Below are 27,875 nucleotides of genomic sequence, written 5' to 3'. Positions count from 1 at the left end.
TAATATTCATGAAATATTAAACCAGGTTTTTGTATGAAGTTTATTTTGTTAAAAAATAAGAGAAAGAGACCAAGCACTGTTACTTTAAATGTTTTAATATATCTTCAAGGACAAAATAAACAGGTGTGGATCAAAAATCATCTGAAAAAAATCTGCATAAGGTCTAAGTATAGATTGCACATTTCTATGGAAATGCTTTATTTTCTTTCCTGTTATAAAGTGCATTATGCCAGAACTGTAAGACCATATACAGCCAAATTAAAAAATTACAAAAGCTTCAAAATCCTATCCTGAATGTGTAAGAAAGTGTGTAGCTGACTAGGAAGGCCATATTGTAAGGGTAAGTGGCAGAAAATACTTCAAAAACATTACTGTGCAGGAGTGAATCTGTAATTGCTACTTTTAAAAAACTATAACCTTTACCACAAATTATGACTTTTCAGTTAACTTTTACCCTTATTCTTCCATCCAGATAACAAACAGGATGATATATCAGCCAGTTTTAGCCATTATTATTGAATCTAGCTAGGGAGAAAGAAGTAGTTAAATTCATCACAGTGATTGTTATTAAATGAAATTCCAAACAATACAAAATAACATACATGGAAAACAGCCAAAATGAAAGGAAATTTATGTTAAAATGTTCCTGCTAAGCACTGTGTCTCTCAGTAGATTAAAGAGATTTTTGATGAAAGCCTGAACTTATTCACATTCAATTCAATGACAGCACATGTAAAATTTAATAGGACTAGAACTTTTATTTAAAATATCCATGCTATGAAATGAAAAGCATGATATTATTTTTATGGTAACAGAGTAAGTAATGGGATAATTGCCTATTACATCATGCTCACCAACAATATCACTGGGTTTTTTGATGAATCCTTGCAAGGACAGGCCATGTGCATTTAACAGATACTTAATAGAAAAATGGAAAATAAAAAGATTAAGTGGTAAGTAATCCTGTCAAAATTACACCATAAAAGCTATTGTCTTCAATATGCCAAATACTCAGTTTAGAGTTGATAATTTAATCCAGTTATTCAGCACACCAAGTGGCTCGTTAGTCACTGTGGACTTTGCCTATAAATCAACCAAAGCTTAAATATAGCGGCCACCTCCCAGCACAAATGCACAGAGGAAGATGGGGCCAAGAAAAGGAACAGCTCTAGATCATTCAGAAGGCAAATGTCACAGGGTTAAACCATGTGAAAACAAAACTTAATTACTGTATCTCCAAGCATCTTTATGCCTAAAGTACCTCATATAAATGAGGCACACTTCACAGTGCTTGTAATAATTAGCACTTACCAAGTACCTTTCAGAAGTGCTTCACAAACATTAAGTAAGGTCAGAAATCTCATTGGTCTTTCATTAGAACAGCCATAAATACGATGGGGAGAGCTTCCTCCTCAATTCGGATCAAGGACTGCAGGGCTTGACCCTGGGAACTCCAAAAGGCAGTGTTGAAGATGTGAGGATGTATTACTAATTGCAATTTCACAGATTGCAAAACCAGCAGCAGTGAGATTAAACAATTTGCCAAAGATGGACAAAAGAGTTAAAACAGAAGTAAGGATTTACCACTTTGTGATCTTTGTTGTTTTTTTGGTTTAGAGAAAAAAGTATTTGTTTGTGCATTAAGCCAGAATCTATTATGAACTGGGACATGGAGAGACTGCACCAGAGCTGGATGGTGTAAGTATTCTGCCTTACAAGCAGCAAAACATCCCTAAACAGTTACATTTAGTGCTTTGCACTGGTACTTTAAAAAGTATTTTTTGACACAAATGGCTTTGAACATTATCTGCTATTTGATATAGAGTGAGATAAGACAAAGGGAAGAGTATGGCACAGGACCTCCTGACAGGTTTTCCTTTTTTCCCCATTTCTCATGCCAAGTGTCATAGTTTTGTACCCTTGGAGTTACCATGTCAGAAAAGGGCTGTTTTTACCCACTGTATAATGGCATCAGTGAGGATGTGATGCCATTTCCACTGCCCATGAGAATGATACAAAAATATTGTTATAGCTCTCTGAGACATGTATAAAAAAGGAACATCTACATGGAGAATTTCACAGTTAGGGAATAATTCTGTCTCTAGAATAATCTTTTTCCTCTACAAGAGGTAGGCCTTTTTTGAGAGCTCTTGATGCATAACCATTACAAATTAGAAGATCCACAAAGAAGTCTAAGTACATTCTTGAAGATTCTGGGACTCTCCACAGCTTCTACATGTCCCAACCCTGGCTGCCACGTGTCATCCTCTTCTATAAATAGGTATTACATTTTGCTCAGGAAGGTCAAAATGTGTGAGGGGTGTAAATACTGCAGCAGTCATCATTGAGTCATGCATTGATTTATTCTTGGAAACCTATGAGCTGTGGAAGTGAGTGCCTTACAGAGCCACAAGTCCCAAGTTCCTCAACAGAGTACCAGAGTAGAACTTGGGAAACTTCAATTACAGGACTAGCAGGAAGAAATATCCCAGGTTCATGGAGAAAACACAGCTGTCTCAGCTCCACTCTTATGAGTTTTGTACCTTGAGGACTCTCTTCCTTTCACCTTCACTCATTCCTTTTCCTACTGCATAAAAGAAAGGCCACACACCTGACAGTCTCCAGCCTGTTAGTACACAGAATAGTTCAAAGAATTATTATGCAGGTCAGCTTTCTGCAGTTTGGCCCCTTTACAGATGTTATCTGTTACTAAGATAGGCTTTGTGATAAATACATGTTTCATTTTAGGTGCTCTCCATTCATTTTAGTAGGCTATCAAAAAACATTATATAAAATTATATGTAATTGTGTTTGCTTTGCCTTGTGCAGTCAAAAATACCTACCTAACTTTGCTGTATTTTATAAATTGAAAATCTTTATAATTCAACCAATTTCAGTGCATGGTATCTGTCCTAGCACTGCCAACCCAGATACACAGATATTTAAACATTTTAAGAAAAATCCAAGCTTCACAATTCTAAAGTTACCCAGTAATTACAGGAAAAGGCTTAATACTGGTTTCAGCAAGGAGAAATACTATATAGGTGTAAAGTACTTTCAAATAGTAACATGGATCAATTGAAAAAAATATTTCCCTATCTCGTTAGAAATACTTTTTTTGACTTTTTTGATGATGGACACCAAGGATATTTTACACTGAATTTACTGAGAACTTAAATAAAATGTTACAATACAGAATATATGTTGTGTTTCTATTTAATTCCTAGAAGAATTTGTTTTAAATAGCATTTCCATTTAAAGAGGAAGCAGTAAGGAACCGATGAATGCCAAGTTGTGCTTCTCATCAATGAAGTTCTTCATTTGTTTAAAACAGCTGGATCATCGACTCTCTTGACTTCCCAACTCCAACCCATTTAACTAGGGAGGAAAACACATCCATTAGAAAAATAACTGAGTTTAAATATTACAATTAATGAACTGGAATAACTTTCACCTTTCATACACTTCATGACAGACTGACCAATTTTAGGAAGGAAGTTTCATTCCCTCTACTCCAGCTGGACTACTGAACTAAAAGTGCGATATCTGAAGTTTGAAAGCATGAAATAATTATACCATACACACAGAGCAGTGCAGATGGAAGGCCTAATGGAAGGTCACGAATGTCTGTTGCAGATTTAGGTGCCATTGTTTTGAGTAACAGCATGTTTAGCTACATCCCTGCAGAGAGGAAGCCAGAGCTGTCCCAGACTGAAATCTGCATGATGTGGAACATAAGACAGTGATACTGTACATACTGTAATTTTTAAATATAAGACTCTAACTATAAACATTATCCAGTGTAAGCAGCTACCCCAAATTCCACACTGTAGCTGTTCCACTGCAGTTTTATTGCCCATGGTTGCTATAGAATTGACTGTGGATACAGGTCTCCTTTAGCCATCAAACCTAGCAAGGCATCCTGACTTTACACAGCAAACCAGAGGAATAAAGGTAAGGGGAGCTGTATTTACACATCCCTTGTGTGTCCTTGACCACACAAAGGCCATTCTCTGAGTTTCAGTCTCTGCTATCAAATGTTTCCTGATCCGTGACTGATACAGGCATTGCCACAGTTGTAACCAGCCTGTACTCCCCTGATGTGTCCTCTGAGGTGCTTTATAGAAAACAAAAGCACACACACCAGCTTTCTAAGCTTGTTACTGCGGAAATTCCCTTGCAAACGCCACCATTCATGCCACACCTAGCTCTTGCCACATCTAGAGCTCTAGAAGTTAGATTTGAAGAAAACTGTGTGGCTTGACCTTCACAAACCAATGAATTAAGACTCTCATATTCCCCAAGTGGAAGAACTGGGCTAAGCAACCTTGTACCTGTTATGCAACACAATTCCTTATATGAGTAAGAATGGAAAAAAAACAAAACAAAGACATCTCAGTTCATACAGGGATGCAGCAGTGCAGCATGCAGAGAGAAAGGGGGAGATGAGGACATCAGCCTAACTACAGGCTGAAGCACGGTGCACAGACCCCCTTTTCACTGAGAGAAGGTGGCCATTTGCCAAGAACAACACATGTTTATCTTTCCCCTGGTTACATCCTTGCCAGAAGCAGCTTGGAGCACTCTACAGCACTGCAGACCTGCCTGCTGAACACCACCCTTTGCTGCCTGTTGGCAAGCTGTCATTTACCCCCATCAGCCCAACCACTGGTACTTTCATTTCCTCCTGCCCAAATAAAGTCACTTCCAACTAACAAATTGAGCACTTTCACAGAGCTGTGTCTGTCTGCTGTGGCATCCTCATACAGACATCTACAGAGAAATTTACCTGGCACACCAACATGGTTTTCCACACAGCGGATGTAATTCTGGGCCTTGGGTGGGAGGTCCTCCCATTTTCGTGCTCCAGTTGTATCATTTTTCCAGCCAGGCATTGTTTCATACTCTACTTCCACTTTCTGTAGTATCTCCTGGTTAGCTATGGAAGAACAATTTTTGTCACACTTGATTTTATCTGCCTTAAGGGAACAGACCTATGGCTCTTGACCAATGAAGTCTTTTGACAACAATTAAAAACTGATATATGAGGAAATAGTATTTTTACTGGCTTATTCAATCATTCACACCTTTATTCTTAATTGAGGTTAAATTCTGATACTTAGGAAGATAAATCTGATTTAAGAGGATCCAGGAATGCAGTTTCCTCTTCCAAAAACTGTAGAATATACTCTATGCTGTCAACATGGAGTCAACAACAACACTACAGTTTTATTTTTGAGGAAATAAGATTTTTTGAGGTTTACAGGACTTCCACTTTTTAGTCCAGATTTGCACAGAATAAAACAGTAGACAAGGCATTACTGTCTCAGAGAGTTTCATCTCTAAAGAGCAAGGTTAAATCAGTCGTGTGAAAAACTGATTTAGAGTTTAAAAAAATTTTATAACAAGCTTTTCCCCACTGGAATTCTCATTATGTCCACAGCCAGGAACCACCAAAAGTGGTGAGAAAGCTGCTGCCAGTCCACCCTGTGCCTCTGAAATCTCCCATAGCTCAACAGAACAAACCCCTTTTCTTGGCAGAGATTCTTACACATATCTTGAAAACATCATTAATGTAAAAAAAAAAATAAATATGTATTGTTACATCTAAAAAGTGTTATTATGAATCATTATTGAGGGAGAAATACATATTTTTATTAACCACAGTGTTGCTGCGGCTAATAAAACTCAACAAATCTATCCAGAAGCTGCTTTATTCTGCTTGTTTCTATCTCCTTTTTGTACAGCTTTTATTTCAATTTTGCTTCATTTAATGCTATTGCCAATGACACAGTCACTGACTCGAGTCTTGCTAACTTTCAGATCCCCGATTTTCCAATAAAAAAAATCTAACGGGACAACACATAGAGGACCTAACACACGATTTTATTTGTTCTGAAGTTCTTGTCATTGTACACAGATGCAAGGTAAATGGAAAATGCTAATGTAATGGTACAGCCATCTTTATACAGATACTGAAGCTCCATAAATTGCCACAGAATGTCTAGTGAAAAAGAAATCAAGTCTGATTTTAAAAAGCAAAATTGGATTAACAGGAAGGAAAGATAAAAATGAACATAGAGGTTTAGCAACTTACCTGGAAAATATGGAATTCTTTTTCCACCCAATTTGTAGGCAACGCCAATTTTAATTTCATCAAGGACATCAAGAATATCCAGTTTTGTTAATGCCAAACTGCACAAAAAACATCAGTTAGTTACACACATGATGAATCTCCTTTCTAATACTTTCCATCTTTTTTTTGCCCTTTCACAAATCCAGCTCAAGCAGCCCAGCCAGCAGAAATACACAAGTGTATTCAACTATGAACATTGTTAATGAACACTGAATTCATGCCTCTGGGATGAATACTCGACTGAGACACTATGAGACATTTCCAAATGCTTGGCTACTCCCAGGTGCACCATGCTCAGGTCAGTGCATGAACAAGTACTCTGACTGTGGGAAGTGGCACCTGCTGGGCCTGGTTTGAACGGGTATGACACTTGACAGCACTGACAGTGACTATTTCTGTTACTCCTACTGATTCACAGCAACTGTCTGACAGACTTATTGACTGGTTACACTTTTATAACAGAACAAGCATAGTCTGGTTACAAAACCACGTGTGCAATTCATTGGGAAGGATCCCATCCTGACTTTCAGTGCCTGGGCTGTGCTTTCGGTTTAATGAACCTTATTCATTTTGTGAATGAACATATTGGGAGACAAAAATGGAACCTCAAGAAGACACTGTAGTATTCACTGATCTGAATAAAACTGCATTTTAAAACTCGTCAAATTCTCCAGAACAATATTCTAGATGTTGCCTAGCAAAAATCTGAGCAGCTAAGGATTTAGACAGATATGTGCATAGTAGTCTAGGCTATATGTGCTCAGTAAGTATGTGATGAATGAAAGAATTAAGTGAAGACACTTTTTGAGAAAGAAGCACCATAGAACCAGTTCTTCAACTTTTTTCAGCTCCCCATGTTTTGTAGCTAGCACAATTATCAGAGAGGATATAGTTTTGTTGACAGGAATACAGTAATTTTACAGACCTGAAATGAAAGGAAACCTGATATCTTCTTAAAATTTTCCACATTAACTAGAGTTAAGTTAAAGCAAAATATAAATCCAATTTTTAAAAAATCCCAAAGCTAAAACCCCCTTCTGATAAATTAATGAACAAGACCATTGTTTCTTTGTAACATTAGTAGCATAAACAATATTAAATTATGTTTCAGTATAATATATTAAAATGCTTCGGGTCATGTGTTTGCATATATGGACAAGTTTGCCTGAATGCATCAACCAAAGAAGCTACCCAGTCCCAAAGAAAATAAAACAGCCTGTTAAAAGCAGAATTTATAACACAGTTTATAACACAATATTTGACTATATCTTTGTAAATAAATGAACCTGTTGAAACTGGAATGAAAGCTGTGTCATTTGCTGTACCCTTCTATCACTCCATTAATTTCACTCATCAAGATGGAAGTTCCAAATGATGCAGAATTGTTCCTACAAGTAGGATCCAATAGAGTCAACCAAACCTCAAACTCAACAGGTTTTAGACTGTGGCACAAGTCAGAATGAAAGCACTGGATTAAAAACACTGGAGTAAACTGTTAGAAAACCAATACAGTGATCCAATCTACACTGGCCATCTGACGAAAAACGAAGTGAAAACATGTACCAAAAAAATCACAGCTATCATGTTGTAAAATCACTTAATTTGAAAAAAAAAAAAAAGAAAAAGCTAGGAATTAGATTATTATCAGCATTAAGATAATTCTCTGCTGCCCACTGTGCATTATGGTATTGCTTAAAATGTGACACTTTACTGGACTTATATTAATGTTACCTACATATTTATTCTGCGAAGCACAAAATTATCACTTCCAAATGTAGCGCAAAATCTTTGATGCTTACGCAGTGAATCCGTTGATCATATGAGCATATTTCAAAATGACAAGATCTAACCAGCCACAGCGTCTCTTTCTGCCTGTAGTTACCCCCCACTCGTGGCCACGGGACTGTAAAAGATCTCCGATTTCCTAGAATAAGACAGAGAGAATGCTGATGGTGTTTCACTGAAAACATAGCTGGAAAACAAATAGAAACAAGTACAGATGAATAGGAAGAAAAATACAGTTGTTCCAATTTGAAAGCTATTTTTCAGGAAAAAACCAATTACTAGCAGAGGACTAAGGCAGATAACAAATCCCCTCATGCACAGGATTTTTGTATTGCAATCACTAGCATTTCAAATCATGTTTTTAATATGACTTTTGTGTTCCAAGGAGACACTTTTCTTCTTCATCCAGCAGGAAGATTTCCTTGACAATTCAGTCCTTCATAAAATTTTGTTTGCATTTACTTTCTTCATCTGGTCTTTTGACATCTTTTGGTTCTGGGGACAAGACTAAATGCTTGTACAATGTCTAGGTCAAAACACCTAGAGTTCCTTGCTTCCACCACAGAATGAGACTACCAACTGTTCTATTCAGACTGGCAATACCTATACTGTGGTAAAAATATAGAAGGAAGAAACTTTATGTTCATGATTCATATACCCAAAGGATACCATCAACTCATCCGAGCCATTAGAGAAAGGATTTTAGTGACTAAACCCTTAAATTAGATACAGAACACTGCCCTGTAGATTGCTGCGTGTATAGCTCATAATCAATATCCTGAGCATTCTAGTTTCTTGATAATGAAAATACAGCAGACAGTTTAAAATAACCAAAATCTCTCCCCTCCTTTTTATCGACCCATTTGTGGATGACTGGCTCACACACACACCACATTTATTCTATAAATCACACAGAACACAGGCTGTTAAGCACAGAAGTTGTTCTTGTAATTTAAGCTCTTCTGGGATTCATTGACAGTTCTGGTCCACAACAAATTCCTGCCACTGAAATACACCTAATGATGTTATATAAGATGCTGACATCTGTTTTCACATTGATCATTACAACAGAACTGTGGTCACTGCAGTGTAACATCACCACACTCGAGTTGCTCTCCTCTCATGACAAATACCTTAAGTTCATAATGTAATTCTCCTCTCCTCATGGGTGTGATTGCTCAGCATTATTATTACCGTGCTTACTTATCAGTGGAATAACCCTTACCCCCTTCTGCTGGCTGTTACTTGTTGCCAGCCATGCATAGCACCTTTTGTAACACTAAACCTACATTGATCTGCTCGGTGGGGAAGGCTCCGATGCCCACACGGGTGGTGTATGCCTTCACCACGCCGTACACATCCCCCACGTGCTGTGGAGGAATGCCCAGCCCGGTGCACACTCCGCCCACGGTGCAGTTTGAGGAGGTCACGAAGGGATATGTGCCTGTCAGAGAAACACAGCAGCACAGGCCTCTGTCAGCAATGGTAAGAAACAAAGACTGATTTTTCTTTATCACTTCAAAGAAGGTTTTTGCTTCTGTGTTTGGCTTTAAAGCTAAACTGGAACAGCAGCCAGAGAGGGAGGCAAATTCTTTTTATTATGTGTCATTCATCCTTTACGACTTTCACCGAGGATTGCACGCAAGGGAGAAATTCAAAAGCATCTCAATACTACCTCCATTAGGCACAGGATCTATTATATGATGCTTCTGCTGTGTAAAGTTTTTTTTCAATGTTCTGTGTATCACAGAAATTATTTCCATTACGTTTATGGAGAGCCTGGTGTAAAGGTCGCAGTCTGGCATTCCCAAATGCTCTGCACTAGTGGCTCTGAGTATCTGCCACAAATTGTCTAAGTCTTAAGAGGTTACTCATGATCCCTACACTGCGTCTCTGGACTGGAGAATCTCTTCAGAGTTGGTCTCTTCAGAGACCAACTGTAGTGGCAAGACTTAGAGGTTGCTGCACCAGTTTAATTCTCCTCCCATGGCAGAGGAATTACCTAAGCAACACTGCATTGAGTACCTGGTTTGTCTGGAAATGTGCACACACATTTAAAAGCAATTAAGACAAGAATATCTGCAGTGAAATTTCAGCTGCATTGGAATAAACTTCAGTAAAAATCAATATTTAAACCCTAAGCACTTAATCCTGCTAATGATACAATCTCTGTCTTAATGAGATTTACTTCTGGGAGATCTGTTCCTATTAAGGAAAGACTACTTTGTTTCTCTATTTTCCTGCTGTTTGCCAAGTCAATATAAACACAAATCAAAATAAAACTAATCAAAATAAAACTGATCTCTTAGGAGTTAAGCATAGTTTAGAATATAACTTACCAAAGTCAATATCAAGTAATGCTGCATTGGCTCCTTCAACAAGGATCTTCTTTGGGGAGCCATGAAGAGCTTCATACATAAAATATACACCATCTCGAACCATAGGTCTTATTTTTTCCGCATATCCCTGCAAATTGAGTACAAATGTCAGCTTCCCCAGACAATAGCTGGAAGCAGGGAACGCTGTGTTCACTTTTGAAAGACAAAACACACAGATAAGTCTAAGCTTCCAGCCTCAATAACTGTGTTTTCCTGAAAAATACAACTATTAGCTTATACTCCTTTCAATATATTGAACCAGTCATATAAGAAAACATGACTTGTTTTATGGCATTAGGGTGCCATAATTTCTGTATCATTTCAGTAGGTGGTATACATACTCAATTTTGTTGCTATAATCTTTAGATAATCTGTCTACAGTCTAGCCCCACTGAGAATGGGACTTCAAACTAGTCCAAGCACCAGAAGAAAAACGTATTACTCCTTTTAAATATTAAAAATTATCCTCAGGGTGTCAGCTCTGATAAACTATAAGAAAAAAACTTGTGAAAAGTAAGAGATATTTTTAATATCCTCTTTTCTTACATATTCATGAAAGCTTGTTTTACCAGTGGCTCTTTAGGATTTATTTGTAAGAAGACAATTTTCTTGTAATAGCAGGATCTTGAAACATCCACAAACAATTCTTCAGTAAGCAAGGAATTGCCACCGACACACTGGACACTAATTGAAGCCATCACCCTGCATTCACTTTACTACTTTGATACAACAGTCATTTTAAACAACATTCAAAACAGTAAAATATTATAGGAGAATTAAATCCTCCACAGAGCTTACATTAATGCCTACATTAAGAGAGAACATTCTACTACAAAGCACAGGTACTGGTTATTAAAAGCCTTTATAATAATGAACATATGCATTTTTCATCTAAAATAGCTCAGTAAGTGGTATGTCTGGTACACTTCATTTTTACCTTTTTAAATTAAAATAAGTATTTCAAGTGATAAATCCTTACCTTTAGCTTTTTCAGTTGCCCTTCTGTATCAATTTCCAATGTGGGAAACATTGACTTGTACTGTTGTGCCAAGTTTTTAAACCTGTAAAATATTGAAATTGTATCTATGAGGAACATAGTCACAGAATCACAGAACCTTTGGCAAGAACTCAGTTCATATTATGCACAATATATACTGAAAGCTATAGGGAGAAAACACCCAGGACTCTGACACTTCAACCAGTGCATTTCCCAATATTCAAAATTACATTTTAAATTATGAGAAACTCTGTGAAGTACAGGAAATACACACACACACACGTTCTTTCCAGTTTTCTTCTCATTCTAGACAATTTATATACAAAATTCAGACACATATTTAAAAACATATCCTTAAAAGCAAATCTGTCAGGTAAAATTTATCACTCTTTTACAAATGAAAATAGTTGTACCTTGAAGAAAATTCATCAAAGTCAGAGAGGAGGTCACAAATCCGAAGGCCTGTTCGTGCAGCTTTGGAAGAATACGTTGGTCCAATCCCCTTTTTTGTTGTGCCAATACTAAGTAAAAAGAAACATCCAACCCAATTTGTATAAATACATACAAAAATACACTTTATGCCAAGTAATTTTGTCAAAGCTTTTCACTATATCATATGCTGGACAGGATGCCTGAGACATAAAAAGATATTAAAGTTCTGTTATAATAAATATAGAGCACCTTTCAGGCTTTGCATAAGTATTGCTAATATTTGTGGTATTCAGTAAAGCATGAGGCCTTGAGTATAGCTGATGGTTTGTTCAATAACATAAATAGGAACAGAACAGAAGCACAGAATTAGTAACACCAACAAGGCTCTTTAGAGACACATAGTATTTCTGTTTTCCAAAATTACACTGATTTTCCAAATTTGCATAACTATTAATGAAATGAGTGTGTTGAAAATATTTACTTTTTGCCTTCTTGTGCTTGACGTTGCACTTCCTGGAGCCCATCTACTGCCTGGTGAAAGTCAAACACTGCCGTGGAAAATCAAATGGATATAGTGAGAGAACATAGGAGAAAAATATTATTTAAATCATAAACATTCACAATTTCAAGACAAAGTGACTCTGCTGTCACTGACAGTGCACAGGCCTCCTCTGTGAAAACAGAGCCTGTATTCCTTAAACATCGTGAAAACATGTAAAACATCACTCTTCAGTGGATACAGATTACATTATCATGCTTCAGATTACACAACATAATAAGAAGCTGTGTTAGATCGAATACATAGCTGCTCTGTGGAATAATAATTTAATTTAGCATCATGAGCTAAGCAATCATTTGTGAGGTTTTTTTTCCCTTCAATCTTCACTTACCTATATGTGCTCTATCTGATATAATCAGTCTTTTCTCCCAATCTTTCAAACCTGTCAAAAGATGAAGAAAGGTAGAATTTCAGCTGTGCTGATTGGTCAAGCTTTGACATTGGCTTTACTTTTTCTTTCTTTTTGCTAGTTTATATGGCTTCTTGTTAAGATAACTATGGACAAAATGGATAAACCACAGGACAATATCAAATATCAGCAATGTTTCTGTTGAGAAACTTTTCTCATTTTTGACTTATCAGCTTTCTCATTTTGGTATGGACAAAGATACTTCTTAAATGCCAGAATGCTGTGGCTTACACAAAATTCTTTAAATAAATATTATTAACTTGCTACACAATAGCACTTAAACCCTACTTGTGCCTCAGAAAATAGAGAATTTCTATATGGAAACATAAAACAATCTAAGGAGTAGAGGATCTTGGAAGGTCATAGGGTCTAAAGCCTTGCTCAAAGCAGAACCAACTGAGTATATTTGGGCACAGAAATTTTGGGTTGAATCATCCCTATTTGAAGTCAAGGGAAGCTTAGCACACACTTGAGAATTTATTTTCCATCAAATGTGGCATCAAATGCCATAAAGCTCCATGTAACCCATGAAAAGACTACTTTTGAAAACACATCTAAAGACTACCACATTTCAACGTTTTAAAGACTGTTTCCTCATTTAAATTCCAGAATGTTATTACTGCACTGAATACTTATGGTCAGAAACAACAGCTTACAAAAACCTTCAATTTGGCTGCCAACATAAAGGTAGGTCAAAAATTACTTGGTACAAACCTTTCTTTTCATTCTTTTCAGCTTCTTCAAACAGGCCTGGTAAATGTATAACCACTCCATTACCTTTGGGAACATAAATTATTTATTTTAAAGCAAGGAATAAAACACTTATTTTTAGGATGTAAGGCCTGTAAACACTTCCTGTCTAAAATTTTATTTAAAAAGTAAAACTAGCTTTCACTTGAAGTGATCTTGAGAACTTTTTGGGTAAATCCTGATTTGGTGTAAGCAGCTACTGGGCTGCTAAACTCAGGAAAAGCAGAGCTGGCTTGTTTCAGGCATGAATGCCAGGCTGCTGCACAGCCAGCTGAGGTAAGCGGATTCTTGTCTTTGTTCATGGTGGACTTTGCCCTGCAACTTCAGCCTCAATTGTTCACAGAAAAAAGCCCAAAGAAGTCCCTTGCCTTATCACACTGACAAACCCCGGTGAAAATATTTAAACTCGGTTCAAACTAGTGCTGTGATATATTAGCAATGCCTTCCCCCTGCTTTTGAGCTACAAAATAGAACCCCCAAGCAATAAAGAGCAGTACTGGCGAGACGTGGAGGATTAGTGATGCAGTGGGCTGGAAACAGCTGCTGCCTCCTTCTTGGGAATGTCAGAAATATATGCAAGAGCCTGTCTCAGCCTAAATTTAGCATAACTCAAGTTATAGTCGTTACTAATTGACAAGGGAGTAAATAGGAAAGCAAGACAACACACCATATTTAGCTGAGAGAAAAAATATGTTTAATAGATTCCAGTTATTCATTTGGAAATTATTAAATGGAACAAAACAAACTCCATGACTCACTAGAACTTACACTCATTTCTTGTACAGTCTGTACATAATTTCTCTCAGAAAGAATCAAAGCTTTGGACAAGAGGCTTAAATTTGCCTACTATTTAACTGTGAGATTAATGTCCAGTGAATGCATAAATTTTTTTATGATGCCATCTGCACCAAGTATCTTTACAGCAAAATACATCACCCTAAACAGCTGGTGATGTGAACAAAAAGGGGACTGGATGATGACTTCCTAAGTAGAGCCCTGCATTTTGGAGCCTATTTCTGGAAATCAGTAGAGATGTGAGAGAGAATTATTTATTTAGCTAACTCCTGGCATTTCCATGCCCAAAGAATAGTGCATATATTTCTGAAAGTACAAAAAAAGAGTGCAAGTAGAGGGTGGGCTCCGAACTTTACCATAAAGTATAAAAAGGAAGATGATAAGATGTTCTTGCTTTCAGTTTTCTAACAGTGGAAATTAAAACGACACTGAAAGTAGAGTAACTCTTCACATTAAAGCATCAGTGAAATAAGTCAAACAGCTGAAGCTAAAGCAAATCTGAGAGTCATGTTTTTCTTTCCTATAAAGTACAGTTGCAGCTATCCACTACACAATTACATTTTTTATAATGAGTTCCAAAACGCCTTACCAATAAAAGAAATTGCCTTCGGATTAATGATGCCACTAGGAAATAGGTGAAAATCATATTCTTTCCCATCAACAACAACGGTATGGCCTGCATTATTCCCACCCTGCAAGAGAAAGAAACACGTGAAGAAGTCTAAACTCTCAGTAGATCATTTAGCAAGACCATCTTTTTTTATTTATACATGTCTTTGGTCACTGCTTTCTCCACCTTACAGTTTCTTAACATGTTGTAACATTGTAAAAAGGGCTCCGACAGGACAGTGAGGGGGTCAAAGGAGTTCAGCAGGACTTTGTAGAATTATGAAGCAGAACGATACCATGAAGTCAAGGCAGAGCTATGGCAGAGCAGGAGTTAATATGGGAGTGGCAGCATGAGCTAGACAAGAACTGAAGCTTTCTGGGAAAACAAAATGGAATTAATTACCACCTTTGGAGTCCTGTCTCTGACATGCCTACACAAGCCCATCCTTTTTAGGCATCTTCCGTACATGGATATTTCCTTGAGTTTAAGGCCAGTATTTCCCTTTGAATGGAAATTCTTCCCACCTGCCCAACCACAAACAGCTACTGCTGCTCTTGGTGCTCGAGACAGAGGCTCTTTGTCAGGTTGGAAGCATGTGCAGACTTTGCAGCTTTGCTGAGTGACCTTGTCAGTCACAGAATATCCTGAGTTTGAAAGGACCCACAAGGATCACTGAAGTCTAACTCCTGGCCGTACACAGGACAACCCCAGAAAATGGTCAAGAGATGACCTTCACAGTTAACACCACCACTTTATGGAGTTTGATACAATTCATGACTTACAGGACCTACCAGAACCAAGAATAGGAGCTGGTATTTTCCTTAATAAACTGCTTTTCCACAAACAGCTTTAAAAGAGAATAATGTGGCAACACAGAAACTTGGAAAGTGGTGAGCAAATCAAGGTCATGAGTTCATTTGACCAGAAATATTAAGAATTAAAGGTCCAGTTTTCTCAGCAGGCTTCGTGGTTTTTTCCTGCTCTGTCTTAATGTAAGTTTGTCTCCTACTGATAAGGCTGGGAAACCTGATTCCTCATCTGCTGTGGTGCTACAGGCCTTCAGTTGTCCCAAATGATTACAAATCTTGGGGGGTTTGATGTGAGAACTGAATGATTTAAACTGTCTAGAAAGAGGGCATCTGCTGGAAGGGGAACTGAGAGTACCACTGGTAATTTGCAGACAGTAAAGAGTGTTGGCTGAATGAGTAGAGTTACATGAAAACTCTGAGAAAGAACAGTCATTTATGAAAATGAGTACTAGAACATACTTTATTCCAGAGTTTAGTTTATTCTTCATTTACTAATTTGCCTGTTTGTATGTAAAACACAGGAAAATGGCAACTGAAAATCCTTTCAAAATGTGGTTAAATGCTGAAACATAACATTAAGAAAATAAAAACTATAGGTTACAAAAAGAGAATGTTTTTTAAGCAGTGTGATGAAGAACCTTAAGAAATATGTCTGCAACATGACGAAAATAATTTCCACGCTTTAGAACATTTGAACTCAACAATTAATTTTAAACAGATAACCTGTTAAGGGAGAGGTGAGGAAGAGTTAGAACAGAAAAAATAGTACACACAAATTTAATTTGATTTAAAAACTGTTGGGTAGCTCATCCTTGGGATGGGAAGGATTCCCAAATGTCCTTCTAATGCAAAGTTATAATTTGTCCAGAGAATCCTGGCCATTTTGCTTGCCTCACAGATATAATAAACCAGTTCTAAGAATCTGAAACCAGTTAAAAGTACTCAGTTATCTAGAAGGTTAATAAATCAGGCAGGAGAGTACTTTACATGATATTTAAGAGATCTGACTCTGGTGGATTGCATTGCTTGAAACACTGGTTTATTCTATTATCAGGCTGAGAAAAAAAGCTAGTCAACTTCTTCTGGGACTCTCAGCTTTCCTTTTCTGCTCACCTATAGACAATTGCAAGATGGAAACTTTAAAAGACTTAACTCCATCATTTAACAAAAATTTAACTTCTAGTACAAGTAACAATCTCCTCTTTTCTTAGGGAAGTGGGCTGCTTCAAAATTATTTGCAGTCACAATGCTATTGTTCTACACTGCTTTTCTTAATAAACATGAATATGAACAAATGAAATCAGGCTTGAGGAGTCACAATCTAAGATAATAGCGTTCCTAAATTATAGTCAAAGGTATTTTCTTGTATCCTAAAATTTCAGAAGGTAGGATACACCAGTATGAGAATGCTTATGAAAGACAGTTTATGCTTTTGGAAAATTTCCTGAACACTTGACACCCAGACAAATGCTCTTTCTCTAGCAAATGCTTAAAAAGGGATGTTAATCAAGCAGCTTGTGAAAGCTGGCATACATAAAAAAATGCTGAAGCACAGAAGCACCATCAGATATTGTACATCCTTTAATGGCCAGAATCCCTGATGCAGTTTCAGTCCCTCTGGATAGATAATGCACATCAAAAATTCAGTGACAGACCACCTAAACCAGCATGTCTCCAATTAAAAACTAGTATTGACATCTCTGGAACTGCATTTTGCACTACTCATGTTGGTCTGTGCTTCCTAAAGAAGGGCTTTCCAAGTATATTTTTACAGCTTAATTAGTTACACTTTTATAAATATAATTGAAGTGATAGCAGAGCATTGAATTACCAAAGGGATGTGACCACACTTGCAAAATATTACACAGGCCTGATATTTTCTGTTTATTATCTGGTCAACTCAGTAATTTGTCACGTGCAGTTACATAGCTACTCTAACAGCATATTGGCAGCCTAACAGCCGAGATATTAAAGGTATCTACTCCTTTTCTAATTTTACTCCAGTTCTGAGAGTCAATATACAGTTTCATGAGCCATTTCTTCTCCTAACAAAATATAAGTGAACCTAAAATCTTACACGGGGTTAATTTGAAGACTACACAATTGAACACTGAGTGGCAGTGCTCTCTGGACCCTCAGGATGCTTCCTCTTGGACCAAGAAACTTTCGGAGCCTCTGCCTGGGCCTTGTTTCAAATGAACATCATAAACTTCCATTTAATATCCAGACTCTGCCATGCAGCACTGAGCCCACCTGAAACTTATTTATTTTCAACCATTTGCAGTTTCCTAGGTCCCTAGAGATGGTATCGTCTGCAGTTCTTAAAAAATGTCTCTAACAAAGGGAATGTTAAGGCAACAACTTCTGACAGATAAATCATCAGTGCCATTTTGGCATGATCTATATTGTGAAATGATGGTACGACTAGAAATAAGTTGCTGTATAGTCTATGCATTCCCATTAAACAATTCAGCTGTAGGAAATGCTGTTCCCAGGAAGGCACCATGAGGGAAGCTGCTCAAGTGGCATCCACATACACTCCTCACACTCTTCCACTGCTCCAGGGTGTGTCCCTTCCACAGGTGCAGTAAGGTCTGGGGTTTGTTTTAAAAAGTTTTAAAAAACAATTACATTGTACTCAGATAATTTTTTTTTCTGTAAGATTTTAATCTGTATTTTCTGAAATTTTACAATTCAAGTGTAAAATTGCATATTGTCCCAGTACTAGAAGGAGCTAAAGAGACTAAACTACCACATGCAGCCTTGTACTGCCTTTTTTCACTTTTTTTAAGCACTTTGCTTAAAAAGAAAATCCATTTCCAAGCTTTTTATGTACTGATCTACTCGTGGTATTGGATTGATGCACTCATGTTCATTGATTACTATTCTAGAGTGCTTGAACACCAGAACTGTATCAATACACTAAACTGAGAAGCTATATTTTGCCAGTGTTAATTGTAGCTGGCATAAACAGCATCAGGGAACTGATAATTATTATGAACAGGTTGCCAGAGGACAGTAATTTTCTTCATAGTAGAACTTAAAAAAGCCATGAAGAAACAAACCCACTTTCCAAACTGCTTAAAGGCTGCTGTTTTGGCCTGTATTGTTTTTAAAATAATTTATTTATTTTCTGCAACCAAAACAGAGAATTTATTTTGAGAGCAGCAGTGAGGCCGTTCAGTACCTGCAGCAGGAACTCAATTCTCCCAATTAGCCTAATGATACATGTTTGAACAGGAAGGAAATGTGTCCTGATGCTTACAGGTGTTTCTGTCTGCTCTTGCCAGGCAGGTAGTGTGGAGGAGTCTTACCAGATGCTCTCCTGGTTGGCACATCCTTCATTTGCTCAGTGCTCCTCACAATGCCCAAACACAATTTGATTAAGTAGATTGATATGAAAAACCATCAGATCATCACATATAAAAACCTTAAAACCATATGATAGTTTCACACTCTATATAGAGTGTGAACAAGACACAGGTTTGTTTTTGATGGGTCTCACAGTGATGAGTTCTCACCCTCTTCCAGTTAACAATGGGGAAATAACAGAAACCAGTTACTGAAGATCTGCAGCCAACACCACCAAGGTGAGAGACACACCAGCAGTACACTGAGCTCCTTAGCCACTGCTACATGCAGTGAGTGTATGAAATGTCACAACCAGGTTTTGAATAAACAAATTAGAAACAAAAATGTAGCTCAAGGAGATATCTGTGCTAGGAAGCACATGGGGCTATCTGAACACAGTTTCAGTACTGGCTGATATGCCTGAGGCAAACCTCGCGTGTATAAATGGGAATATCAAGTAGGAGTAGAAAGATTGTATTACCTCTCCTTTTGGCAGTCGTGCAACTGCTACTAGAATACTGTGTCCTTGGTACAGGGACAAGATTACAAGATGATCCCCTCTGGCATTATTATATGAATTTATAATCTATGAATTGAAACACCAGCCACAAACCAGCAGTTTTGGAAGCCTGCATCTGAAAACAAATGATGTGACTCTTGTCTCTCTCTCTTCATGATGTGTCTCAGTAATACCAATTCCATCCATCAATGGAGCAAAACATTTTCTGAAATTCAACTGTATCTGCAGGCCAAACACCTCTCTCATCGTGCTGTCAAGCAGGCTACAAAATACTTGTTTTGTTACCTGAATTGAATAATTTTCTTCAGTTTATTAAAGCATTTCATATGTGAATAAACAAGAAGGAACATTGTTACATAAATTGTTTCTTCTCTTTACAATTTAATTAACAGTGGCTATTTCTAACTTACATCAGCAACTGCCCGGAACTAATTTGAATAAAGGTAGGTAGTAAGTGCTACCAGCATGACTGACTCTAACATGAACTTTATAATAATACCCATTGATTTTCAAGGGATTTCTCATTATTTCCACCATTGCAAATGAGGTTTGAGCATCACTGGTATTAAAAAAAAACTCCAGTTAGATGAGTCCAATACATTAAGGGCTTTTTATATGTAGACAATATCACTTCAAGACAATGTCACTGAATCACCTGTGTGTGAACACTTCTGTCAATGACTGGAAGTGCTGCACATTCCAGCTGGAAGGTTGTTGCCAGAGATGCTTTTTAGTTTCCCTTACTGGAAGGGGTTTTTTCCCCTTACTGGAAGTTTTTTGCTGTTTTTTCTAGTTTAACTATTGCTAAGTAACATCCAACTCACTCCAACTCAGGTTTCAAGAGGCAAACCATAACTTTGTTTTTTTATTTTTTAATTCAACCCATTGGGAAGAGGTAGGTTGGGATAATCAGAACTATCCTTAAGACCTCAAGAACTGAAGGAATGGCGATTTTTAAAGCTGCAGTAGTGACAAACAACTGATCTGAGTTGCAAATTTATCTCCAGACCCCAACCACCCTCAGCTAAATCTAGTTTGTTTGGCACTTCTTTCCCAAGACTATGTTGCAGTAATAACTTCAAGTACGAGCAGCCCTGCACAGAACTGTTCTGACTCCTGCTCCTGTTCAAGTGTGTCCCTTTGCTGTCTCAAAGAAGCAAAATCCATAGGATCCCACTGTCCAAACTGAAAGAGTGATCTCTTCAAAAACTCCCAAAATCCCATGGGAGGAGACCTTCTAAAACCTCATGAGAGAATTAGTATGATTATAAATACAAACACTGAGAAGAACTGAGTGAGATTTTTGACCCTTTAAAGAAACAAAATTATTTGTACCACAAACAAAAAACACTAAAGCTTATATCACATATTGCACCAATAATGTAGTATTATTTCTTTAAAAGACTTATACAGATACCTTAGTCTTCCTAAGCATCTGAAAAATGCAACTGGAAAAGCCAAGTCTAATTCAACTCAGGTTTTAAACAACAGTGTAGACAAACTAGACACTCAAACATTATTTTCTCTCAAACTCAATTCATTGTTTTGTCAAGTCACATCAAAACAACAGACCACTATAACAAAATACATGTCTACTCCAGCATCAGATGCAAAGAATACAAATTCAAGGTGCATTGGTAGAAAATGCTACAGTGGAAAAAATATTCTAATACTAGCAAAATACTAAAATAAAGGAAACCAAACATGAAAAAACCTAGGTAAGTCTGCTCGTCTTTAATTCTCTCTGCTGAAGCATAGTCATGTCCCTGTGAGAAGTAATATGATCCAAGGATATGAACATAACTTTTCTTATATCTGTAAACAAGTTAAGAACAGGAATGAAATAGAACAGATGTAATTTCAGTTTAATTTTCAGCTGTTTTCTTTTGATGCTTGTAGAGGATAATAAATTCATCAGGCTTTATAAAGGGGATTGAAAATTAAGCTTGCTTTCTTATGGAGATTTGGAAACTTTAAACCTGACCTTCTCATACAGTATTTATAATCCTGGTGGTCCTGAGATGATCTCGCTGATGCCCAAAGGAAAGGCTAGTTTAAAATAGCAGTGTCACCATGTTGTTCTAAAGCTTAAAATGATATAGTGTGGCATGTAAGTATGTATAAGCATAATGAAAAATAAAATTGGATAAAGTACCTTAGAAGTGACAGATTGCTACAAAAAGAATTTCAAGTTTGGAAGGGTGGACTACTTCATTGTAGCTAAAGAAACAACTCACACTTAAATCCTCTCCTGTGTTGAATAGCAAAATAAAACCTACTTGTGTTTTTGCAGGGAATCTTGCAAAAAATTACTCAGAAACCTGCATGAGTATACATGTAAATGGGATTATCAACCCTCCCTAACATCTGAGAAATCAAAAACAACAGTCCTGCAGTCACTGCACACTCATGACCTCAAGGTCATCAATCTCTTCACTGAAGATCATCAAGCACTAAATCATTAGGAGATTAAAGTCTTTCCATGCTACTTTATCTTGTGGGGAAAAATTACACTAAATATTACTGTTAAATCTCATTGAAAGGAGAGCAACACATGACACACAAAGAGAAAAACAGCAGCCAACAAGCCCCTGTAACTCCACATAATCATCACACAAAACTGCCCTAATTTAATCCCTGTTGCAAACAGTTTCAGTAGCCCATGATCAATAGGGACAAGTCACAACAACGTTAGGCCGCTTCCCCTGCCCTGTCAGCAGCAACAGAGAAACAAAGGAAACCTCCCCATCTCGCACCTAAAGCACCCAGAGAAACTACTCGTCTGGCATTTCTGCCTCGCTTGGGTTTTATTATTCAATCACTTGCCCACAGTATTTTCCTTCACATTCCTCTAAGTACTGTTACTAAAATATATGACATTTACATTGCATTTGTTAAAACACTAACACAAGGAAATAGGGAAACCTACAACAATATACAACAGTTACTTGTGTGGAAGCACTGGGCACATCCCTTCACCCTTGCCTAAATTGTTCTCTAATGTTGCAATGCCCCCTCAAACCCACAACACTGTCAGGCTTTTCTTACTGGTAAGACTTCAAACTTTTTTGTTAATATCCACTACATAAAGAAAATAAGCCACTCCACACCCTTGGTTTATGAGCTGGTTAAACCTCTCAGTCCAAATAACTGTGAACTACTCAACCACAAAACACCCTAACAGCCATTTTTCTGGTTCTCTTTTCAACCTCCTCAGCTTTTCTTCACTATTAACATCAAATATAATTTTTGTTCATGTGCCTCAAAAGATCAGATGATCTCTGAAAATAAAGCAATTCTCAACCTGAAAGCATAGACTTGATAGAAGAAATATTTTTAAAAGTGACTGCATATTTAGCGCAAAACAAACTTTAATAACAGAAGCTTAAGAAATCTAATAACAGCTCCTCTTAATGCAATCACATTCTTACTATTTGGTGCTGCTTCTTACAGGTCAGTTCTTAAGGGAATGCAAATAACATCAGGCAGATTGTCTCCAGTCTTCCAGAAGGCAGAATTATCACAGGACTGACATCCAGCATTGTCATGGGCACGCTGGAACAGCAGTGCCAAATGACAGCTTGAAAAATTTCTTAAAAACTGCCTTGGCCTAGTCCCTGCTGCTGAATCACTGCCGCTGGTGATGGTGTGAAGGGAAAGAAAGGCATGCATTTGTGCTGCAGCTGGTTTACACATCTATTCAGTAACCATGATGTGACCTGCGGCAGGTAGAGGTGATTATCACAGGGCCTCTACACATTTAGTAGCGATAGCTTTCCCACCTGTCACGTTAGGCTTTTGGAAAATCTTTCCTTTTAATTTTTTATCAAATTGTTTATGGGGCATTTTTAGTGAAAAGTTATTATTACAGTGTACCTTACATAGTCTCACCTTAAGGAAACAGCTAGAACTGGCCAGGACAGAACCAGCTGGCCTGAGTTAACTGAGAACTTACGAGCTGTGACTTCTTAGGAACAGCTCTAGTCCAAGCAGGCCTCTGGAAGCACACCACCTTGGCCCCTTGGCACTTGTGACAGGTGACTGTTTGATCATACTCCAAAACTGATCTGAAAAATCAGCTAATTAAAACCCTGGTAGCTAACACCAGTTCTAGCTTTGAAGGTAGACACAGAACAAGGAATGAGGTGATGTGAGAAATGTGCATCTGGAATGAGAGCTACCACAGATTAAGCCACAATGTGAAATCATGTGAAAACACCAAAGCTCCCTTCCTATATGTATCCACACTACCTCATGTGATACTCTGACAACATGCTAAGAGGGCACATAAAAAGTGAACTCCCATCTTTATGTCCAATATTCTCTTAGTTAAAAGCTTTAAACAAATATGCAAAATCTGTTTTTTAAAGAAACACCAAAATTAAATATTTGCCATTGAAATATTTGTTTTTACCCTTTTCTAAAAATATACCAGGGATTAAAAGTATTGGATGGCATAATGTGACAGCTCCATGCCCCAGGAGGCCACAATAAGAAAGAAATATTAGCCTCTAATATTTGTCTTCTGAATGCCTTTGCTTGCTGAAAGAGCAGTTTAGAGGAAAAAAAGAGTTCTTGATGTTGTCCATTAAAATCCTGAACTCAAACCTACTCAGTTCCTTAACAGCCTGCTGTTACTAGTATATTTAAAAATACATTTTCTGCTTTTTTTTATGTTTGTGTATCTGGTATTTTAATGAAAGCAGCCTATGATAAGTTTTGTACAGCATTGTCCATTAGCACATTCAGAGATCTTCTACCCTTTCTGAAACATCCTCTTTCACAAAGAATGCTACAAGTATAAAGGTGAAATGAAATCAATTACTTCTGGTGAACTAATATTTCATATTTAAATTCTATTTCAGTGTCACTGAATGGTGTGTATCTAATTATTTTGAACTCAGACTGTGTATAATCTAAGCATTGGTCAACAAATTAAGTCATCAATTCATGTGAAATTCTGAACACCCAGGAAAATTACAGAGGCTGGAGTTTTAATGCGGATTTTTTTTCAACATACTTTAAAGCCTCCCTTGTACCTGTGATGGACCTGCTTGCCTTTTTTTCTAGTACCCCAGAAAATAAAATTTCATTTCCTCTGCAGTAACCAATGTCACAAATTATTTTTCATGAAACCAACAGAATAAAATACTTGAGAAACATTTAATGAAAGTTATTTCCTTTCATGGAAACACTAGGGAATTACTGTTTTTGAAAACTCCTTCAAACTCAAATCCAGTCCTGAATTTAAATCCCTAATACACAGAGAGGAGGGCAGCCCCACCTTTTTTAAAAGGTTAGCTCAAAAAGTATCCTACTGGGATGAAGAACTACTCTAGTTGGGCCATTATTTCAGAGGACCTGAAAATCCGTTTTTCAGGTATTAATTTTCAAGCGTTCTCTACTTTCATTTCACTGAGGACTAAAGTAAACCACAAGCTGTTCAACATCATTTCTGTCAATGTCTCAGAAAACAGAGTGGACAAGACATCAGGTAATAAATAACATCCATCACCATATTCTAACAAAAATGTCTGGTGCAAATTTTTCTGACATTTTCTCTAAAATCTCTAATAAGTCAGTCATTCAGTGTTTCTTGTTTAAGAAATTGCTCCTAATACACAAATGCTATGGCACAGAAAGTTTTTCTTTGTTTCCAGGAGCAATGTGAAGCAAGGTTCTTGTCTAAACACTGAGCTTTTTCACAGCACTACACAGAATTAATGAAGTTCCTCTCAAACTGATTACACCTGTAAGTTAATGGCCTGCCATTATCACTCTGAGAACTCATCAGTACTGTTCATATCCTTAAATATGTGCATATCTTTACTAAACCATAACAGAGGCAAAAATCATACACCATTATCTACTTACATGATTACCTTTGAAAATATGAAATATTCAATTATTAAAATGGCACAGTCAAAATTACCAAATGCACAAAACATCAATTGAAGTATTAAAAAAATCCACTTCTCTTTAAAGTTACATAAAATTTGCCACTCAAAAGTAAATCATGACTCATTTTCTTTTTCAAATGCTTTATAGTCAGGCCTTCTAACCAGTGTTATCAGAAATCCTACTATAGTCTCACATGCCGTGTATTGGTGAACAATCTTGAAAAGAGCCCAGTGCTTTTCTAGCTCCACCTGCCTTCCATCCATTCCAGCCTCATCAGGCTGCAGAAAGATCTAACATGCCCAGCAGCACATCAAACCATCTAAGCCATCAGCCTGTTGCTAACACACCAACCCTTCTGGCATGCTCACACACACTCCTGTATCCTTCAGAGGGCATTCTGAGGCTGCACCTGGGGGCCACACTTGCAAAGTAACTCACTGGATGGACAGCAAATCTGTCCTGAAAGCAGCTTCAGGGCACCTCTCAAAATTGAGCCTAAAAAGAACCAATATGACTCCTTGCAGTAGTAACAGAAACCCCCAGGAGAATGTAGTGTTTGACAGGGGCCTTTATGAAATGCTCTTCCTCAGCTAAAACTTTTAATTTTTTTTTTCACCAAAGCAATCCCAAGACCTGAGTTTAAATTCCTAGTAACACATTACTGGGGGAGGCAAGGGGGAAATAAATATGGAAAAAAAGCTATGGTCCTGGTAATGCATATTCATTAGCTACCTTGTGCAGGGAAGCTTCTCCCCAAGGTTACTCAAGATCTTGAGAGTTTAATGTCCCAAATGAAAATACTTCCTCCACCTTCTAAATACTTAACCTGCATGATAACATTTGTTTACACAATACACTTATAAAAACGTCCTTGGATTTATTATCTCAGATTCAAGGATGTCTGTAGCTTTTTAGTAGCTATCATACATTTTAAAGCAGAATAAATTTCATGGTACATACCAGCTGAGCTGGACTAAACTGACTACTTTTTAATGTGCTCACATAGTTTAAAGGGACAACAAATTATTAGGTGTGTTGGTCCAATATGTTCATAACTTTTTGATAGTTTCATAACTATGTTTGAAAACAGTTCTTTAGAAGTTATTACCATTATTGAGGTCCCATCCCTGGAGGTGCTCAAGGCCAGGCTGGATAGCACTTTTAACAACCTGGTCTAGTGGAGGATGTCCCAGCCCATGGCAGAGGGATTGGAACTGGATGATCTTTAAGGTCCCTTCAAACCTATTCTACAATTCTATTTGGAATCACCTATGTGTCTGATTTGGTTTATATTACGCAAATACATTGTTTTGAGAACGCTTTACAATCCATTCAACTCAAAAATACCTATAAACAAAGCCATGCAAGATGTTTCCTGTTTTCATGCAACTCTAAATCCGTATTTTTACATAACTTGTTTTTTCCCCCCACTATTTTACTCATGCTCAATTTAAAACACTTATTTTTTTATAGAATAAACTTCCAGGCACTTTGCAGGGAACACAGTCCGCCCAACCAAAACAGCCCCTGCAGTAAAACTGGCAGACTCCTGAGGTTCATTACGGCTGGCCTTCAGGCCGGCTCATAGCGCTTTTCCCCAGAGCAGCAGCACGCCCGGAGACACCCAGCCGCCCCCTCCCAGGCAGGGGAACATCCCCGCGGCCCCGACCGCGCCCCGGGCCGCGGGGCTCGGCTTCCCAGGGCAGCCCAGTGCCGGGAAGCGCCCGGAGCGGCTCCTCCCCGGGCAGGCGTCCCCGGGCCCCCTCCCGCCGGCACCTCGGGATCCAGTGTCGCTTATCGTGAAGGGTCAGCTATTTATATTTATAGCTCAGGGCTTTTTTTCTTTCCGAGTGCCTTTTGGAGGCGCAGACGGGGTGGGCCGGGGGGGTGGGGTGTGCGGCACAAGGCTGCCTGCCCAGGCACGTCCGCGTCCCGCCGCTGGCTGCGGGAGAGGGACGGGGACTGGGAATAGGGAGCGCGGAGGGACCAGCAGGAGCGGGGAGCGGTAGCTGGAGGGAAAGAGCGCTGAAGGGAGGAAAGGCGGAGCAGCGGGGGAGAGGGGACCCGCATGGGGAGGAGGGCGCCGGGCCGAGGGGAGCTGGGGGAAAGCGGAAGCCGAAGGGAACGCAGGGTGGGGAAGCGCCCAGGGAGCGGCTGATGGAGCCGGCCCGGCACCCACCTGGCATCGGCACACAATGTCCGACTCGGTGGCCAGCAGATCGACCACCTTGCCCTTGCCTTCGTCCCCCCACTGCGCCCCCAGCACCACCGTCACTTTGTTACCGCCCGGCTCGCTGCGCGCCCGCTTCAGCCCGCCGGCGGCGGGGTGGCCGCTGCGGTCGTTGGACGCCCGGGTGCCCGACATGCTGGGTGGGAGGTGGCTGTGGCCGCAGCAGCCGCTGCCTCGCTCCCCGCCGCTGCCGAACCCTGCGCCCTGCTCGCG

General features: G+C 38.4%; 1 protein-coding gene across 1 annotated transcript; it reads right to left on the bottom strand.

Annotated features, from left to right (window-relative positions):
• Positions 1-77: 77 nt before the first annotated feature.
• ADSS1 (adenylosuccinate synthase 1) lies at positions 78-27,853 on the bottom strand. The gene is made up of 13 exons (XM_005520081.3): positions 27,612-27,853; positions 14,831-14,933; positions 13,411-13,473; positions 12,619-12,669; positions 12,210-12,276; positions 11,710-11,817; positions 11,279-11,360; positions 10,261-10,387; positions 9,211-9,365; positions 7,936-8,060; positions 6,098-6,195; positions 4,790-4,939; positions 78-3,378 (listed from the first exon to the last, which is right to left on the bottom strand). The coding sequence occupies exons 1-13, from the start codon at positions 27,795-27,797 to the stop codon at positions 3,326-3,328; spliced, it is 1,368 nt and encodes a 455-aa protein (XP_005520138.1). The 5' UTR covers positions 27,798-27,853; the 3' UTR covers positions 78-3,325.
• Between the last annotated feature and the right edge of the window lie 22 nt (positions 27,854-27,875).

This window comes from Pseudopodoces humilis, chromosome 7 (genome assembly GCF_049639895.1).
Source record: "Pseudopodoces humilis isolate 2021_Gansu_Grassland_sample_001 chromosome 7, ASM4963989v1, whole genome shotgun sequence".
Lineage (NCBI taxonomy): Eukaryota > Metazoa > Chordata > Aves > Passeriformes > Paridae > Pseudopodoces > Pseudopodoces humilis.
Note: the sequence above shows the minus strand (reverse complement) of the source record. Positions and strands in the feature narration are given on the sequence as shown.

What these genes read in the sequence shown, in the direction of transcription:
- ADSS1 (XM_005520081.3), bottom strand. Translation starts at nt 27,797, where the DNA reads ATGTCGGGCACCCGGGCGTCCAACGACCGCAGCGGCCACCCCGCCGCC. An exon ending in ATTACTTGATATTGACTTTG is followed by an intron (nt 9,366 to 10,260) that starts GTAAGTTATATT and finishes TTTCTCTGACAG; the next exon opens with GCACATATCCCTTCGTGACC. An exon ending in TCCCCACCGAGCAGATCAAT is followed by an intron (nt 8,061 to 9,210) that starts GTAGGTTTAGTG and finishes GTCTTATTCTAG; the next exon opens with GAAATCGGAGATCTTTTACA.